At 36.5% G+C, this 19,853-nt stretch overlaps 1 protein-coding gene across 1 annotated transcript; it reads right to left on the reverse strand.

The window, feature by feature from the left end:
* Nucleotides 1-305: 305 nt before the first annotated feature.
* Nucleotides 306-18,152, reverse strand: C9orf72 (C9orf72-SMCR8 complex subunit). Its single transcript, XM_007455920.1, has 10 exons — nucleotides 17,665-18,152; nucleotides 16,491-16,550; nucleotides 12,074-12,169; nucleotides 11,292-11,356; nucleotides 9,915-9,987; nucleotides 8,036-8,152; nucleotides 4,925-5,160; nucleotides 2,512-2,569; nucleotides 991-1,100; nucleotides 306-885 (listed from the first exon to the last, which is right to left on the reverse strand). Exons 1-10 carry the CDS (start codon nucleotides 18,106-18,108, stop codon nucleotides 699-701), a joined length of 1,446 nt encoding a protein of 481 aa, XP_007455982.1. The 5' UTR covers nucleotides 18,109-18,152; the 3' UTR covers nucleotides 306-698.
* Nucleotides 18,153-19,853: the final 1,701 nt, after the last annotated feature.

Raw genomic sequence — 19,853 nt, forward strand, 5'->3', positions numbered from 1 at the left:
ATAAAATCCAATTCTCTACATTTTCTGTGACAGAGCTCAACAAACAAACAGAAAAACACCCTGATTGTGGTTCACCATAATCGGGACTATACACACTGCCTGACGTTTCTACACAGACTGAATCCCAAGGACTAAGTCTGCAAAGTAGGATCGAACAATTGATTTCAATAAAACATCTGCTTGATCAATATTTTCTTTCTAAAACTTAACCTATGTTCAAGCTAACTTCCTTTCGTGGAACTGAAATGATTTGAACGCTCTAATTTTTAGCTGATTGTAGAAGTAGTACAGTAATCCCACATACCAAGGAACACCAAGAGATGGAAAGTCAACTAGTATTATATCTGTGAGAGCTAACTCAGATTTCACGTGGATACTTGTAAACCATGAATCATAAGTTTCAAAAAACAGTAGCTGTGGTCAAGTTTATATCCTATATCTTTAAAAGATAGCAATAATATTTACTATAATTGTAAACATACGTCTGTCTCCCAAGAGAGCACATCTAGGAAAAGGTGCATTTATTGTAACTGCACCTAACATCCCCTTACGGGCTTTCTGTGACAACTGCAGTGTAACTAACTACCATTGCTGAGTAGGACTCTAGGGCATAACCCGAGGGAATCATGTTTCCCAATACCACGGAGCTACTTTACCAGCAATTATGATCGTGACGCAAATATTAACAAGTTACACATTTAAAAAGTCATTAGAACATCTCGTTCTTGGACACTAGTATAGAAAGGTCTTCCAAAGATAAAGGAATGGAGGCCTGGTTTAATTTTCTCAGCTAGAGCCATTATTATGTTAAGATCGCCCTCTGCTGTTAAATCAAGGTCTATCTTCAGGTTCCGAAGCGATTTAAAAGGCTTTTTCCCCTTCTGCCTACAAATAATAATAAAAAAGAAATTAAAATACAGAAAATGTCCAAAGGGAACAAAACAAAAGCAACGTATGAAGGTTTTTCTTTCACTTAGGAGTCTGACTTACGTATCATCTTCTATATATTTTATTAGTGTCAAGGCTTTTCTGTGAAGGACGAGCAGAAACTGTGCAAGGAAAGTACTCCTGAGAGATAGACCGGGTTTCAAATGAAAGACCTGCAGGATAATGAAGCGTTTTTATAAATAATTTGCCCCGTTCTACTTATACACAGCATGTTTCTGTCTCAGCGCTGACAGTGCCTGGCGGATAACTCACGTTAGAGCAGCTAACCACTTCCATAGATGCACCCTGACACACAGGAGCAGGTGGAGGTATGGGTCTAGGAGTGATCTATCTAACAGTTCTGTTTTATCTTTAAGAATTGACTCAAATTTTTCCTTCTGCCTTAGACTATATCCGTGTTCATTTTATTTATTATTAAAAATCATGATATAAGTTACTTCTAGCTGTGTTATTTAAGTTTTCTCTGCCCACATCTTCAAATAAAATTGGAGCTACCAGAGGTGAGCCATGCTTAGACTATGGGGTTTTTTAAATAAATAAATTTATTTATTTATTTATTTATTTATTTTCGGCTGTGTTGGGTCTTCGTTGCTGTACGCGGGCTTTCTCTAGTTGCGGTGAGCGGGGGCTACTCTTCGCTGCGGTGCTCGGGCTTCTCATCGTGGTGGCTTGTCTTTGCTGCAGAGCATGGGCTCTAGGCGCGCGGGCTTCAATAGTTGCGGCTCGCGGGCTCTAGAGCACAGGCTCAGTAGTTGTGGCGCACGGGCTTAGTTGCTCCACGGCACGTGGGATCTTCCCCAACCAGGGCTCGAACCCGTGTCCCCTGTGTTGGCAGGCGAATTCTTTACCACTGCACCACCAGGCAAGTCCTAGACTATGGTTTTGAGATATTCATATTTTTCTATTCTGTGGGGGTGGCGGTACATGTGTAGTGGTAGAAGGATTTTATTTCTGCTTGGGAAGCATGGAATTACATGACTTGGAATTACCCTTGAACTTTGCAATATGTCACAGACCACATAGACCTGGATCCAAACTTCCTAGTCAACCTAACGATTATGTTATTTCAAAGCTACATCTATGACACTATTTCTTGGCCTGATGCCCAGAAAGATAATTATGACAAATCTCTGTTATCTTAAGAAATAAGACCCATATAATCTAAAATTTTCTTCAAAATCTAGATTTTTTTCAAATGAATGAGACAATAAAGATGCTATTATGTAAATAAGTTTTAAAGACATTTTTTGCTCAATTAAGGCAAATAAACATTTGTACAATATCCCCCTTACCAAAAGAAAACACCCTTGGGTTATAAGTTAGTGCTTAGAATTAAAACATTTATTATTTGAACTGGGGGATGCTGCATCTTTAATTGTTAATATACAGGCTACTCCCCTCTAACAATTCAGAAGAAAAATAATTTTGACACTTTAGAAAGATCACAGACTCTACAAAAGGACTTAATTCTAAATTATATATATAGTATAGGCAGTGTGGAATATATTGAAAAAGAAAACATGTCATACCATTCACCCTGACAATCTCAGGTTTAACATTTACCTGATCCAGGAAGGCTTTTACTAGAGTGTCTCTGTGTAAGACATCTTGAAAAATATTCCTATGAAGAAAACAGGACAAATGTTGAAATGACTTCCACAACCTCTCACACCAGCCAATAAATTAAATTCTTAGAAGTGGGATTATAAACATATCTATAAGAATTAGATATATATATTTGAAAATATAAAATACATACTCATTTTAACTCAAGGATACATTTGTCTATTACTGGAGTTTGTCAGGCCACAAAGTAATTATTTTCTCTTAAATAGTATAAGCAGTCCCGGGAAGGGTATGTATGTATCTATCATACACATTATAAAAAAATACCGAGAGCCTTAGGCAATTAATAAATATAATTACCAATTCCTGCCATCTCAAAAATATAGAACAGCAACAAAAATAAACACATACCACTACCACCAAAAACCAAAACAAAATAAAAGGTTAACTTCACATACTAATAACTTCTAATAAGCAGTTTAGGAAGAAAAAAAGGTAAGGGGACGAATGCTGGGAAACATTCAGGTGGGATTAAGGAACACACACAGATGGTTATCTGCAACATCTTGATCACTGGGTTTGTATCCACAAGCGCATCATCTGGCAAGTAACATGAATCAGCTACCTAAGAAAATGTTAGCTAAATTGGCAATCAGCAGAGTAAGAAGGTAAGTTGTAATTCACACTTGAGATAATGTTTATCTACCACACAACCTAGGATATGGTAGGTTCTTAAAAAAGACTGTCCCTTTCCCAACCCCCTTTGATCTTTTCTCTTCTTCCTTCCCTTTCCTTGCCTTCTACTTCCCTAAGGAATTTACTGGGATGCTAGGTTATACTCAAGTCAGAGGGTAATATAACATTTACTAAGGTAAGCAATTTTTAACTGAAAAGAAAGACTGAAAATAGTAGGGATCATCATATAACTGACAGGAGTAGCAGGGAAGGAGGTGTGTGTGCAGAGGTAATAGGAAACTACCTAAAATGTCCTAGTTTTAGCAGGTGGGTGTTCCCTACTACAGAAGAAGGAAACTCAGAGGGGGAGAAATCAGCATTTCACAATTACTGGCTATCCAACCGGTGGCTAGTGTGGGCACTGACAACAACCTTTCTCTGGCTTTGGAGAGAATTCAGCTATTTAAGTCTAGTGTTCTGAACATACCTGTTTCATAAATTGATTGTATTGGTCATATGTGAATTAGGTGAAGCAAAGTGTTAAAAAATTCCCCCCAAAACGCTCTCCAGGAACCCACCAAAATATAGAAAAAAAAACCCAAACACTTTAGGAAAGAAGAAAATGCTTGAAGGATCAGATTAATTTTGAGAATTGTGACACGTGTGCCAAAATTACCTATATGTGAAAACTTCGGGACCTGAAATTCTTATTGTTTTGTTTTCTAAACCAATTCCCCTAAATCTTTCAAAGGACCCAACAAGAACACCAGAGAGCTGGGAAAAGCTGGGTCCTAATGAAGCCATCTTTCTGCACCTAGAGACACATGAGGCTGGGGATCCCTTGGACATGGTGTTTCCTTGCTATGCTTTTGGGCAACACCTTCTGTCTGACTATTGGTGCTTCACATGTCTGTTGCCTCAGCTCAAAAATTTTTCTTCAAGACACAGGACAGGGTTGCTTGCTCCAATTTTACTGCTGCCTTATACACTCAAACCTGGATTATACTAGTTAACATTTATTGAGCACATTCTATGTGTCAGGCATTTTAAACTGATTAAAGAGAACCATGATAGTATACTACAATTTCTTTTCCTGATTTCAGAACATCATTTAAGTGTTTTATAATTCAGATTTATCATCTTTTTTTTTTTCTAGTTGAGTCCACATTCAACATGTTATTATCATTAGTTTTTTTCTTGTTAATTTACTGATCAGACTTTATGGTAAGAAATGAATAACACAATATAAAATGCAAAGTAAAAGAATGCTCTATTAATATATTTTGACAGTTTTGCCATATTTTATATTTATATATCAAGGAAAAACAGACTTAGAATTAACTCTTTAGTTAATAAGGTTTAGTTAATAAGCCTTTTATGACTCTTACACACTAGTCTATAAGCAATGTAAGGAGCTGGGGCTGTCTGACTGCCCACTATTAACCTTAGCACCAAGTACTGCGCCTAGGGGCTCAATATACCTTTGTTAAATAAATACTTAAATACTTATTTTTAAGGACTAATCTAACCTATCTTATGGGAAACACAATTATATTAAGAAAAGCTGACATTTAAGAAAAAATGCTTGATTAACCAAATACTTCTTCCAGTATAATTCTCCTAGTAATATTTCTTTCCTTTCAAACACCAAATTGTTTGTTTTCTTTCTACTCATAAAAGATACAGTTTCCAAATATTGCTTGATGACAATATCAAAAAGCAGGGCACGACATACAAATCAGGAGTGAAGCTTTCGTCTGTGTAGATGATGGTATCCTGAGCCATGTCTTCTTCTGAAGTGGCTCTCCAGAATGCTGCCAGCTCTGATCTCATGTATCTACGCTGATTATAAATATGTTCGTGACAGGGTGGCATCTGCTTAACGGTGTTGACGTCCACATCTATGTGTGTGGTGGGATAGGGCGCGTACATGACTTGCCGGAAGGGAAGCACAAAGCTTCCAGTTGAATCCTGTTATAAACGAAAAGAAAATTTACTGAGAGAGGAACCAAGATGGCGGAGTAGAAGGACATGCTCTCACTCCCTCTTGAGAGAACACCGGAATCACAACTAACTGCTGGACAATCATCGACAGGAAGACACTGGAACTCACCAAAAAGGATACCCCACATGCAAAGACAAAGGAGAAGCCGCAATGAGACGGTAGGAGGGGTGCAATCACAATAAAATCAAATCCCATAACTGCTGGGTGGGTGACTCACAGCACAGAATGGCGGAGTAGAAGGACATGCTCTCACTCCCTCTTGAGAGAACACCGGAATCACAACTAACTGCTGGACAATCATCGACAGGAAGACACTGGAACTCACCAAAAAGGATACCCCACATGCAAAGACAAAGGAGAAGCCGCAATGAGACGGTAGGAGGGGTGCAATCACAATAAAATCAAATCCCATAACTGCTGGGTGGGTGACTCACAGACAGGAGAACACTTAGACCACAGAAGTCCACCCACTGGAGTGAAGGTTCTGAGCCCCACGTCAGGCTTCCCAACCTGGGGTCTGGCAATGGGAGGAGGAACTCCTAGAGAATCAGACTTTGAAGCCTAGTGGGATTTGACTGCAGGACTTTGACAGGACTGGGGGAAACAGAGACTCCACTCTTGGAGGGCACACACATAGTGTGCACATCAGGACCGAGGGGTAAGGAGCAGTGACCCCATAGGAGACTGAACCAGACCTACCTGCTAGTGTTGGAGGGTCTCCTGCAGAGGTGGGGGGTGGCTGTGGCTCACCGTGGGGACAAGGACACTGGGAGCAGAAGTTCTGGGAAGTACTCCTTGGCGTGAGTCCTCCCAGAGTCCGCGATTAGCCTCACCAAAGAGCCCAGGTAGGCTCCAGTGCTGGGTTGCCTCAGGCCAAACAACCAACAGGGAGGGAACCCAGCCACACCCATCAGCAGTCAGGTGGACTTAAGTTTTACTGAGTTCTGCCCACCAGAGCAACAGTCAGCTCTACCCACCACCAGTCCCTCCCATCAAGCCTCTTAGATAACCTCATCCACCAGAGGGCAGACAGCAGAAGCAAGAAGAACTACAATCCTGCAGCCTGTGGAATGAAAACCACATTCACAGAAAGACAGACAAGATGAAAAGGCAGAGGACTGTGTACCAGATGAAGGAACAAGATAAAACCCCAGAAAAAGAAAATTTACTGTCTTTTACGCCAAAAGGTACGAAGAACTATCTTTTAATTAAAAAAAATACAACTGGCTTTAACTTAGCAAATACAGCTCTAGAAATTTATCCTGGAAAATGAATCATGATTGTGTGCCAAATTCCAGTGATGTGTGTGTTACAGCACTGGGTTAGACAGTAAAAAGCCAGAAACAACCTAAGTATCCAAAAAGAGAAATGATTAAATAAATAAAAATGGTTTATTGTCTAGCTGCTAAAAATTGAGTTGCCAATGTTTATGTGTTCATATTGAAAGATGTTCACAATACAGTGTGAAAAATGAAGTTAAAACATGCAGAGTATAATCTAATTTTTGGGGGGGAGGGGAAGATATGAAAAAACACTAACAGAAGAAAAAAAGACCAGAAAGATACATGCCAAATATTAACAGGGGTTATTCATTGGATTATGAGATTACAAGTGACTTTTTACATTCTTCTTGATTATTCATATATTCTGTTAAGTCTCAATGAATACGTATTTTTACAGTAAGTAAAACATGTACTTCTTTCCAGGTATAATCAGTTGGGTCGCCAGCTGCCATATAACAAGTACGTACTGTTATAATGTCAAAGTATTCTCTGGAAAGCTATACAATTTAAACTTGCGTGGAAAACTCTTAACAAATATTTTTTCATTAAATTATAGTTTCAAGTTTTCCACTATGCATTTGGTATAGGTCCCTTTTAGGGATAAAACTATACAATAAATGAGATGATGCCGAGGAGATAAAAGTACTAAGTACCTTATTATGCCTTTGATAGGAGAAGTTCTAATTTTCAGATTTGTACAATTCAAACCAAAAATGAGTTCCCTTTAAGTAGTTTCTGTATTTAAACAACACTATTATTCTCAGCTCAGAGCACGCACATTATTGAAAATGTAAAAGCTGAAAATAATTTTTATTTGCAACAATTTTTAGTATTTTTTTCTTTCATTTTACTATGCCTATATCCTCAAGAAAGCATTCACTCGGAGAGACTCACAGAGCCATTAGGAAATCTACTTCTTCACACCCTTGACTATACTTGAAACATCAGTAATAGATTCAATAAAGTGAAAAACGATTCCCCATAATTATTGAAAATAATTGCTAATTTATATTTATCTGTGTTGCTCCTTGAAAAGCAGACTCAAGTAAATAAAGGAAAAATATAAAATAATTTTTTCTTTTGTATATATGTGTGTGTGTCTACACACACACACACACACACATCTGGGAATTGCTTGAGTCCTGTACACTGTTTCAAGATAGGAAGCAGCTTAACGTTTTTTCAGTAAATGAATATGGTACTTTAAACATAAAATGGTAACACAAAAATTCAAATCCGTTCAGTAAAAAAAGAAATATTCCCATTTAGTTATGGAACCTGATTCAAGCACGTATTAAAAAAAAAAAATCCTGAGGCCAGACAGGCAGCTACAGGAAACCAGAGAGAAACACAAAGAAAGCTATTCTGTGATGTTTCACAGATACTAACTATACATTCATATGACATATACTCCATGTTCAGACCTGTGTAAAGGAAGTCAGATCCTTGGCATATAAACATGAGACACATTAAATGCTAATGTTCAAAATATATGTATAAAGATTCTCAAAAATGATTTTAAAGAAATGGGTTCACCCGTGATAAATGGAAACTATACCTTTAGTAGGCCTTGTACAAAGAGCCCTGACTCGTATTTAAATGATGATTCTGCTTCACATAATCTGGAGCATTTTCTCTCTGCTGGAGTCAGAAAAAGGCATAATGTTCTTACTATCTGTAAGTGAAAATATTTTAACATTAAAATATGAAGTAAAAAGGTCACTGGTTTGCTTATGAAAGAGATCTGAATAGAAATTTCAATTGTTATTGTCAATAAAATCTATTCTGAGAAATAAGTATTCCATAGTCACCTGGAATGGTCTATGGGATATTACACTTGTTGCTTAAAATAGGTATTCTGTGGTCAAGTAAGTTTGGGAAATGTTAGTAAATTTACTGTATGGTATCTCAAAACCTTTAACATTTGAATACATATTGTGACTCTCCAGGTAACTGAAACAATATGCAGACTTTCTCAAACTTATTTGACCATGGAACCCTTATTCCTAATCTTATATTAGGAAATAATGACCTAATATAATTATTGATTGTATCTCCACCCAGCAACAAGTGTGTTTCAAACGAGTAAACCGTTTGGACGAGAAAACTAAATGTAGTTAAATCAAGCAGAATTATGGCTTCTGTTAATAGTCCTATATGTAAAATCCCATTACAATGAATGTCTAAGTGTCTAACTCCTTCAACAGAATGAGAATTAATTCTTTCAAATTTAATTTAAAATAAGCAAGCCATTGGTTGGGGATTAGAAACCTATCATTCTAACAGGATCTGATCATAGTTCTATTAGGAAAAATAAAAAGCCATCTAACTACCTTGGATTTCAGACTATATTCAGAGTTTTTATATTAACGCAGTGGTTTTCAAACTAGTGATGGCAACCTTTTCTTAAATTAAAAAGAGAAAAGGTAAAAGAGAAGCTATTAAGTTAGAAGAGGATGTGGGATGAGAAAAATGTTTGAAAAACAGAGCCCCAACCATGGAGGCTTTCTCCCTCCAAGAAGCAACTGGGAAGGTCCTGTGGAACCTGAAGGCTTTGGAGGACACAAATTGAAAACTACCTTCCTTGGGTAACAGAAATAATAACAAGTCACTAGATGCAATATAATAATAGAGGTAAGGTAACCTGTCATAAATGGTTGTACCAGAAATATAATTTTGGTAAATCAAGGGTCAAGTAATTATACAGGGTAGCTTATTATATTACAGAAAAAAAATTATGAATATATTTGTCAAGCAAATAATCATTCCTAATATATTTCCTGTGTAAAACTTAGAAAAATTAGGTTTGCTTAAATTGATAGATATGTGCACTTTTCTCTCTCTAATTAATCATCAGTGAAGAAAAGTACAAAATTCCTTAGTTTATTACCTAATGCTTGGAAAGGTAACTGTTCATTAATTATTTATTAACTCATATAGCACTAAAACAAATGGTCACAAATGTTACTGAATAAGATATAACCTCCATCGATCACTTAATAGCAATAGGTCCCTAAAAGGAATAGATTTAGGGGGAAAAGAAAGATAGTGAAATCAAGATGAATGATCAGATACCATTTCTTTGTAATTAGTACCAAAAGTACATGGCTATCTTCACATTTATTAAAGATAACATTAGGAAATAGAAGACAAATATTTTTAAAACATCTGACCTTAAAATATTCTCAAAACCATTTATACAGTACTGAGACAAGTATTTATGAATTATCACAACGAAACTGATAAATGATTTCCTATTCAAACAGTTTACTTTAAACTCATTATTGCCACAGGGTGTCACAGTAATTTGGTCAGATTATATTGCCTCCTTATACTATTAGATCATCTTGATGGCAACCTAACCTTTAAATTACAATCCATAATATGTTAGCAGTTTTAAAAAGTCAGATCGTTTGCTGGATTATAAAATAAATTACCTTATTTACTTTCTCCGCACTGCTACCTACTACAACAGAACAGCCACACGTCTGCAAGTGGGAGCTGATGGCACTATAAATTGAAAAAAAAAAAAAAAAAAAAAAAAAAAGATTAAAAACACTGACTGTAAAACAATTTCACAAACTAAAAAAAAATAATAATAAAGTGAGCTTCAAATAACTCTGAATAGCTTTACATGATGAACACCAAAACTCTGATTATAATGTCATCTTTTATTTCTATAGTACTTTGCATTTTCCACCACATGCCTCTCACAGATTCTATTTGAACCTTAAAACAATGCAGTTAGTAAAATAATACCATTTTATCGTGGAAGAAACTGAGGTGTAGAGAGGTTAAGTGGTTAATTTGAAGTCAAATGGGATTAAAAATAACATGAATGGCTGACACTGATCAGAATCAGGACTAAAGAGCTCCTGATTCAAGCCATGTAAGGCCTGGAGATTAAACAAACTCACGCCTCTAAGACTCCATCATGAACCTAAAGGAGAAGACTGTAGACATAAAAGCAAATACTTTATCCTTTCACTCCTTATTTTTTAAAATAAAATTTTTTGATAATCTGTAATTGTAAAGAAACACTCAAGTAGGAGATGAGATTATTATACATGTAGATGCAGTACTCAGTTAAGGGACTTAGCACATAGGCACTCAATAAATACTGGCTATTATTATTGTTATTATCATTTTCTTAGAAGAAATATAAATAGAAAATGTAAGCTATTAGCTATTATTATGTGCTTATATGTGCCATGCACTGTTTTAAATGCTTAATATGATTTATCTCACTCAAGGCTTACAACAATCCTATGAAGTAGGTACTACTAATATTCCCATTTTATAAATGAGGTAATGGAGGAACAGAGAGTTCAGGTGGTTTGCCCAGAGTCACACAGGCGTAAGCCAGGAAGTCTGGTTTTAGAGTTCACACTTTTAAGCACTGAAATCTGTTGTAAAATGGAAAGGATCAGTACAAATATGAATAATTTTCTTTTCTAGGCCGAAATAAGTCTATCCACAATGCAACTTAATTTGAAAGGATTCTTAGTTCCAGCTTTAATGAGAAGAAAAACAAGAAACCGGAACCAAACAAGGGTCCAAGAATTCTTGCCTGAGTACTACGGAAATTCAGCTGCTTTAAATATTAAATAGAGTAACATCAAATATATCATAGGCATGTGATAAGTAAAGAAGTAACACAAAACTAAGCAATAGTTCAAATATGCATTTTTGACCCTAGAATAATGAAGGTAGGCATTCTGTTATTATTTTCTTCCTTCCCAATCTTGTCACAGGTGAGCGGAAGATTTGCATCTGCTCCACCCAGTTTTTACAAAAAGAAACAAAATTCTTACTTGAGAAGAAAGCCTTCATGACAACTGTCACCAATATCATCATCATTGAGAACTGTATCAGCTATCTAAAATGAACCAAAAAAAAAAAATTATTCTGGCTGTAACAAAATGCTGAAATAACACTTTTAATACACAAGTTTTCTGAAGTCTAGGCTCAATATAACACACTGCCCTCATTTCTGACCATCACAAATCCCCATAAAACAATCTGTGTGCATCACTATAAACTTGCAGAACAAATGATGTGAAAGCTGGTCAGACAGCTTAAGCAACAATGTTTACAAGAACAATTTCCTCTTCTGAGCTGTCACAATCAGGAGACACATCTTAATTACCAAGTCAGGGAGCAATAAAGATAGTTTCCTAAAGATTTCTCTATACATGCATAGTGTGTAATTCCTAATGTCCTCAACAAATGAATGATTAAGGAAATCAGATTAGTGAAGGTAAGTGAACTTCCATTAACTGCCAGTGATTTGTACACTGCTTTGTTACAAAAAGTACTGCATTAAATACTGATGGATTCTCTAAGGTCTGAAATTCTCCCGCTTAGGAAATACAAAAGTGGAGAAATTAACTTAATGAATTTAATTTTATCATATTACCATTACTGACCAAAAAGCCTCTGGCCATAAAATTCAGGATTTTAAGTGTGTTTGTTAAAGTGGCTAATAATTCATATGAACAGTATATATGACAAAAAAATGTATATTACTAAAATTAGAATATTACTAATATACATCATAGTAATATCCTATTTAACATTACAAGTGAGAACTTACATCTATTTCTTCAGGGACACTGTGGGATTTCATAGATGAAAGCAGTTCCATTACAGGAATTACTTCTCCAGTAAGCATTGGAATAATACTCTGACCCTGCATAAAAAAGTAAAATGAGGTGAAGAAAAATCACACAATATAGGACAAAGTGGGCAATAAAAAATAAAAAACTGAAAGCAAAGAATAACACCCTTTGATAGGAATACTTGACAACTTGTTCAAACAGCCCCAAACAAGTCTACTACTCCAAAATATTTCTATTTCTAAAGGATTTACATGCTATTTAAAACTCTTTTTCATTCTTCCAGGAATAATTTTCTTTTTTTCTCTTTTTTTTTGGCTGCACCATGCGACATGTGAGATCTTAGTTCCCCAACCAGGGATCGAACCCGTACCCCCTGCATTGCGAGCATGAAGACTTTTTTGTTGTTGTTAATTAAATATCTTTATTACGGGAAAGTTTCCCATATCCCATAGTATGCCTAGAATATGTTACTCATTAAAAGTATACAGTTTTGTTTTCTTTTTTTATTGGGGCTACAGTTGTTTTGCAATGTTGTGGGAGCATGGAGTCTTAACCACTGAATCGCCAGGGAAATCCCAGGAATAATTTTCTTTCGTCAGAATGGAATCATTGGTTTATCATTTACACAAAATAATTAAATCACCACACCAAATTTAGAAAGGTTCTCCTTTGAAATTTTGTTTGAGATATAAGAACTTTTGTTAATCAAAGGTCACTGATGCATTTTATATTAAAAATGAGGAAAGCCAAGCATAAAAAGGCTTTGAAATCCTCAGCAGATAACTCAGTAGTAAAGTGTGAATCAATACCCAATCTCAGGACTTCCCTGGTGGTCCAGTGGTTGGGATTTCGCCTTCCAATGCAGGGGGTGCAGGTTCGATCCCTGGTCATGGAGCTAGGATCCCACATGCCTCGCGGCCAAAAAACCAAAACATAAAACAGAAGCAGTGTTGTAACAAATTCAATAAAGACTTTAAAATTGGTCCACATCAAAAAAAAAAATCTAAAAAACCCCCTCAATCTCTACATTCATAATAAGGTATAATCTACCCAAATGCAAATCAAAGTCATAACATATATTTTTAAGAATCAATAAAGCAGACAAATTTCCTTCAGTGTTCTTTCAAGGTAATGCTACTACTTATTACATCTCAAAGATGTAATTTTAAAATCTGCAGTTTCTAGAATGAAACTGAAAATTCAATACAGAACACCACACACATAAAGCGTCTCAAATACGGGTGCTCCCTCACTTATTCACTGCCACCACCACTCCCCCAAAATGTTTTGCCCATCCTGAATATGTAAACTTTTAGAGGCAGATGAAACTGTCATATGTCTATCAATTTTTAGCTACGCATGTTTTAAAAGCACCTATTATTTACTTCACTCTGTATGACAGACTCTAGGTCTATCCACCTCATTACAAATAGCTCAATTTCGTTTCTTTTTATGGCTGAGTAATATTCCATTGTATATATGTGAGTCAGAAAGAGAAAGACAAATACCGTATGCTACCACATATATATGGAATTTAAGAAAAAAAATGTTAAGAAGAACCTAGGGGTAAGACAGGAATAAAGACACAGACCTACTGGAGAATGGACTTGAGGCTATGGGGAGGGGGAGGGGTGAGCTGTGATAGGGCGAGAGAGAGACATGGACATATATATACTAACAAAAATAAGGTAGATAGCTAGTGGGAAGCAGCCGCATGGCACAGGGATATCGGCTCGGTGCTTTGTGACCACCTGGAGGGGTGGGATAGGGAGGGTGGGAGGGGGGGAGACGCAAGAGGGAAGAGATATGGGAACATATGTATATGTATAAGTGATTCACTTTGTTATAAAGCAGAAACTAACACACCATTGTAAAGCAATTACACCCCAATAAAGATGTTAAAAAAAATTTTTTTAAATCACCTATTATGTAAGATCTAACAATAAAACTTTTCCCCTCATTCACGTTTTTTGAAATGATTATATTCAAACTCTTTACATGCATATTCAAATTAGAACCTCTGTCATCCTTGCAGTCAGTCCTTTTTTTGAGTGACCAAACCTAGTTTTCAGAGCCCCTTATCATATAAGTTGCTTCAGAATATAAATGTGATGCTGTCTCTGGAAATTTTATCCTAATAGGCCCCCTTGCATCACAGAGGAGGTTTTATTATTCAAAAAAAAAAAAAATCCATCCTGTAGTAACTTACAAACATAAAACCACTCATTGTTTTTGCTTTTCAAAGTAATTTTTTAAATGTCTGCTTACAATTACAACAATCAACACATGCAATTCAAGAAGATTAATAACTGAAGCTGCGTTAAATTTGCTTCCTTGTAAAATGATTTTATCAGATGACAGCTATAAGCATCTAAAACTAGCACTGATTAAAGTTGTTTTAGACTAAGTATCATCCTCAAACAGTATTTATTGTTCAAAATAAAGTCACTGCAAGCACATGATATGAGATTTGCAAGAACTCAATTATCAGGTGACTCCTCCTTTTCAGAAAGGATAGTTATGGGAAAATACCTTCCCTTAGGTGCAGGCATATATAGTATGTCATTTACAGCATCTCAGACATTTATCATCATAAGCAAATGGCTATGCTCATTGAAGCTTAACAACAATGACAAATCCTAGACGGCTGAACACAGAAGAGGCTCTAAAAGAAAATGCTTCCAGTTATTTCCTCCTTGGACTTCTCTAACTTGAACTTTTCAGCAGGTGAACGTTTCCCCTTTAAAAACCTCCAGTTTGTCCAAGTATACTTTACTCCTGACATAGAAGGGATAGGATAACATTTTCAAGAAAAGCCCTTAAACGAGAAATAAACCTAAATGTTAATAGTGGTCAACTTTATAAGTACAGGTTTCTGGTTTGAAAAAAAATCCCAGAAAAAGTAGAATTTTACTGGGTCTTAAATTTCGTTATTTTGAGATAACTTGACTAGTTACTCCGTACATCTAGAAGTTGGTGAAATTCATCCCATTCCTTGGCACCCTGCTTAGTGACCAGCAAGCAAAGGCTGGGCTTCTCTGAGTGAAGGGAAACATTTCCTTGTAAGTCTTAGAACTTGCCCCATAATTACCTCCTTCTGACTTTTGTAAAAGTTATTTACAAAAGTACAAACTTAACAATTTTGTAAAGAAGATCATTTTATAGGGTTTTGTATTTCCCTTGTTCATGTTCCTGTATTTTGACAAACTTTTAGAAAAAGTTATTGTTTAAAATATCATTTGTCGGGCTTCCCTGGTGGCGCAGTGGTTGAGAATCTGTTTGCCAATGCAGGGGATACAGGTTCGAGCCCTGGTCTGGGAAGATCCCACATGCCACGGAGCAACTGGGCCCGTGAGCCACAACTACTGAGCCTGCGCGTCTGGAGCCTGCGCTCCGCAACAAGAGAGGCCGCGACAGTGAGAGGCCCGCGCACCGCGATGAAGAGTGGCCCCCACTTGCCACAACTAGGGAAAGCCCTCGCACAGAAACGAAGACCCAACACAGCCAAAAAATAAATAAATAAATTTATAAAAAAAATAAATAAATAAATATCATTTGTCTCAGGCAGGCTAAAGAGAACCAGGGAGAAGGCTTGTTTAGACTGGAGTTTTAACAGAGGAGCAAGGAGGGTGGCCAGAAGCAATGAAAGTAAAAGCAAAGAACACTTTTTCCTTTGGGGATTCGCCTTCCAAACGCCTCTGTCCTAGGCTGCAATGTTTTGCAATTAATTTCCATAAGGGAAGCCATACCCTTGCAATCATGCTTCTCAAACCCTGGTGCCCGCTCCCTAAGGATGTTCAAAACCATGGGATAAACACAGCATGTTTTCCTGGAGACTTGATACCACTGAAAGCCCAAGTGGTAAGAAGGTGAGGAATATCACCGGCAAACTGTAATATTAAAACAAAAAGATATATCATGGAATAAAATGTAAATTGCATGAGTTTTAAAGATACAACATGAGACTTCAAAGAAATATTATGCTTAGAGCTGTGTCTGTACCCCCAGATACTTTCGGGGCACTCACTCTCCTGTTACAACTACTTCTGTGGAAATGTTTGAGAAGCAATACCTTAAAAATATAGAATTTAAAATTTTTACTATGAACAAGTTATCCAAAACTTAGCCCATGCAAACAGAAAAAAAGGGAAGCAAAATATTAATTTGTGGATGCAATTATTATTATCCTTTACTTATTTAACTTTTCAGGTCTAAGATATGGAAATTTTCATCCAGTTTATTCCATTTATCTCCATAAAGATTCTGTTCGTGCTCAGGCTCACTCTGTCAAGCTAGTATGTCTTCAAGGCCTTAACAGAAGCAGCCCTTAGCTTTATACAGACATATGTAGTGGGTTTGGCAGTGTCTTGTAATATGCAATCTGCACCTTACCTGATCTTCCATTCTCTCTGTGCCTTCCAAGACAATCTTCTGGACATTTTCTTGCCTTTCCTGAGCGAGAGAAAATTCATTAAAGTAAAAAAAAACACAACATTTTGATACTTGTTTATTTTTCACAATACAGTTGAATGGCAGACATCTTCTTGGGTAATTTAGTTCATGGGAACAACACGTTCCACTTTAGGGCAAAAAAAAAAGGGGGGGATTAATCCAACAAATCCATGCTCTCACAGACAATACAGAATAAAATAAAAACACCCTTTTTGTCTGCAGTTAAAAACAGATAAAGTCAATGTAACATCTGCATAGTTTCACAAAGGAAACTAATGATTTGTACTTTTCAAATTAGATAAGATCCAGACGAATCTAGTGACTATACAGCTTCCAGATTTTAAATGATTTTCATAAGCATGTGAGAAAAAAGGAGGCAAGCCTACAAACACAGTAAAAAAAACTCTTCTTTTAAAAGATACTATTTTTCCTTACTATTTGGTAAAAAGCCTTATAAAATCAGTAAGGCTTTAGTGGACTTCCATGTTAGTATCAAACTGCAAAGCAGAAAGGAGAATTAAATTTGTTCTTCTCATCTGCCAAAATTACAGTATATGGAAATATAATTATCACTATATATTAAACTATAAGATTAGGGGACAACAATGATTTCCTCTACCTCAATCTACAAAATTAAAAGGAATATCTCCTGAAAACCATTTGGTCCAACTTCTTCTTTATTTTACAAATTTGGGAACTTGGCAAAGAAATTAAAGGGACCAAAGGTTATTTGGGCAAAGGCTTACGAAACTATTGTTCTGAACTGCTTATGCCCACACAGTGGTAAGTGAAAGACAGGGTCATGCAATGCAGAAACAAAAAGCTTTTAGAGTCAAAGGCTCCCAAGACAAATCCAGACTCTAAAACTTATGTTTCCTTATTTCTCTAAGCTTTGGCTTTCTATTTACAATGTGAAGCTATCATCTCCTACTTTCCAGTTAGAAGACCACAGACATCAGCCTAGATCTATCGGTACCTAATAGGGTAGAAGCAAATAACAGCTCCTGTTTGAAGTTAATTGCATATAATTTCTAAAAATTAGATAAAAATGTATCAGAAGGTAAACTTTCAGTAGCTAGGTGAGCATGCTTAATAAGCTTCCAAACCCACTCACCTTGTGCATCCATATCCTTCCCTTCCGGATAATGTGTGTTAATCTATCCACACACAGTCTGTGAAGTGGGAGATAGAAACTCAGTTCCGTCTGGGGAAGTATAATTGATAGTCCATAGGTGCTCCTATCCCCATTCCAGTTTCCATCGAAGATTAATGACACAATAATTACTCCTTTTTCAGACAAGACAAAAAACTTTACGTCTATCGCCCCACTCTCTGCATTTCGAAGGATTTCTCCATTGAGGGTATGGTTGGCAAGAAAAGTTATTTCTCCATCGCTTAGAAGTAACTGTTCTGTCTTTGGAGCCCAAATGTGCCTTACTCTAGGACCAAGAATATTGTCCCAGTAAGCAAAGGTTGCTGCTAATAAAGGGGATTCACCACTTAAAGCAATCTCTGTCTTGGCAACAGCTGGAGAAGGTGGTGGACAGAGAGTCGACATCACTGCATCCCAACTGTCACATTATCCAAAAGCTCCAAGGTTATCTAAACAATGACAAACAAAACCAGTGATTAGGTTCAGCGATTTTAAGCCATCCATCAAAAACGCATATTTTGGGGCTGACATATATACACTACTATATATAAAATAGAAAACTAATAAGGACCTATAGCACAGGGAACTCTACTCAATACTCTGTAATGACCTATACGGGAAAAGAATCTAAAAAAGAGTGGATATATGTATATGTATAACTGGTTCACTTTGCTGTACAGCAGAAACACAACATTGTAAATCAATTTTACAAAAGAAATAAAGGGCATTCTAAGGTCAAAAAAACCCCAAACCCTCAGATGATTTACATATATGTGGTTTTCTCCTCTTCAGTCAAAACGATCTGGAAGCACGTCTCCTACATGGAAGAGACATTAAACTAGCATGGCAGGTGCATATTAAGTGTTTGCGATATGATGATAATGTACTACCATACATAGTAACATGCCACTTATATTCAGGGCATACACTTAGAAATCCAAAATAATAATGGCCTTAAAAAAAGCCTCTGAACATTAATATAAAATATTATATACTAAAGCTCATAGAATAGATCCTCACTGTTTCTAAATATCCAGCCTATATGCAATTCTAATATGATTGGATATTTGGTTCCTAAACCATAGGAACTAGAGAGAAACAAATTGAGAAAGGGAAGGCTCAGCTAGAGGCCATGACATTTCTTGTGGGCTGAACTATGTCCCCCGAAAATATACGTTCAAGTCCTAATAACCCCCTGTATCTGTGAATGTGACCTTATTTGGAAATAGGCGTAATCAAGTTAAGATGGGGTCCTAATCCAATGGCTGGTGTCCTTACAAGGAGAGAAAGATTTGGAGACACACAGACAGGGAAAACAGGGCCATGCGAAGACGAAGGCAGAAACTGGAGTGATGCAGCAACAAGCCAAGTAATGTGAAGGATCGCTGGTAACTATCAGAAGCTAAGAAGAGGCAAAGAACGATTCTTCCGTGGAACCTTTAGAGGAGCATGCCCCTGCCAACACCTTATTTCAGACTTCTAGCCTTCAGAACAGAGAGAGAATACATTTTCCTCATTTTTACATCACCCAGTTTGTGGTACTTTGCTATAGCAGTCCACACCTGACAGTAGAAAACCTTAAAAGCTGCTAAGAAAAAAAAACAAACAAAGGCAAAAGCTTGCAATAATACAACAATCTAGAACCATAAGAGAAAATAAGCAAAAAGTCCTCAATGCACTCAATGATTCTCTTTGGGTGCTAAACAGGATGCTAAAGCCCGTTACTGGTGTTTAAAATGACAGATAAATACATTTAATATGCTATTCAAGAAAGCAGCGTAGCCTTTTATCATTGCAAAGAGAGTTATACTAAATGGGTAAAAAAGCTTTAGTTATTTAAAACATGTACAGAACTAAATGATTGGATGGGCCCGGTCAACCTTTCAATCTACTGAGAAAACAGAGAAGAGGAACTGCCCAAGGTCACCAAGCCAAGCTGGAATCCAGGTCTCTTGTATATCTTAACCCACACCATCGTATCACTGTGAAAGTGTACATTCAATGTGATGTTAATGTAAAATGAATCATTCCTGCCTAATGTTAAAATTGAATACCTATGCATATTCAATAGCAATTTCATTTAAACAAGTCTAAAATTGTGGAATCTATTCGTCATATAATGGTAAAGGATAGTAGTTAATAATAGGTGA

This window comes from Lipotes vexillifer, unplaced genomic scaffold, assembly GCF_000442215.2.
Source record: "Lipotes vexillifer unplaced genomic scaffold, Lipotes_vexillifer_v1.1 scaffold644, whole genome shotgun sequence".
NCBI classification, from domain to species: domain Eukaryota; kingdom Metazoa; phylum Chordata; class Mammalia; order Artiodactyla; family Lipotidae; genus Lipotes; species Lipotes vexillifer.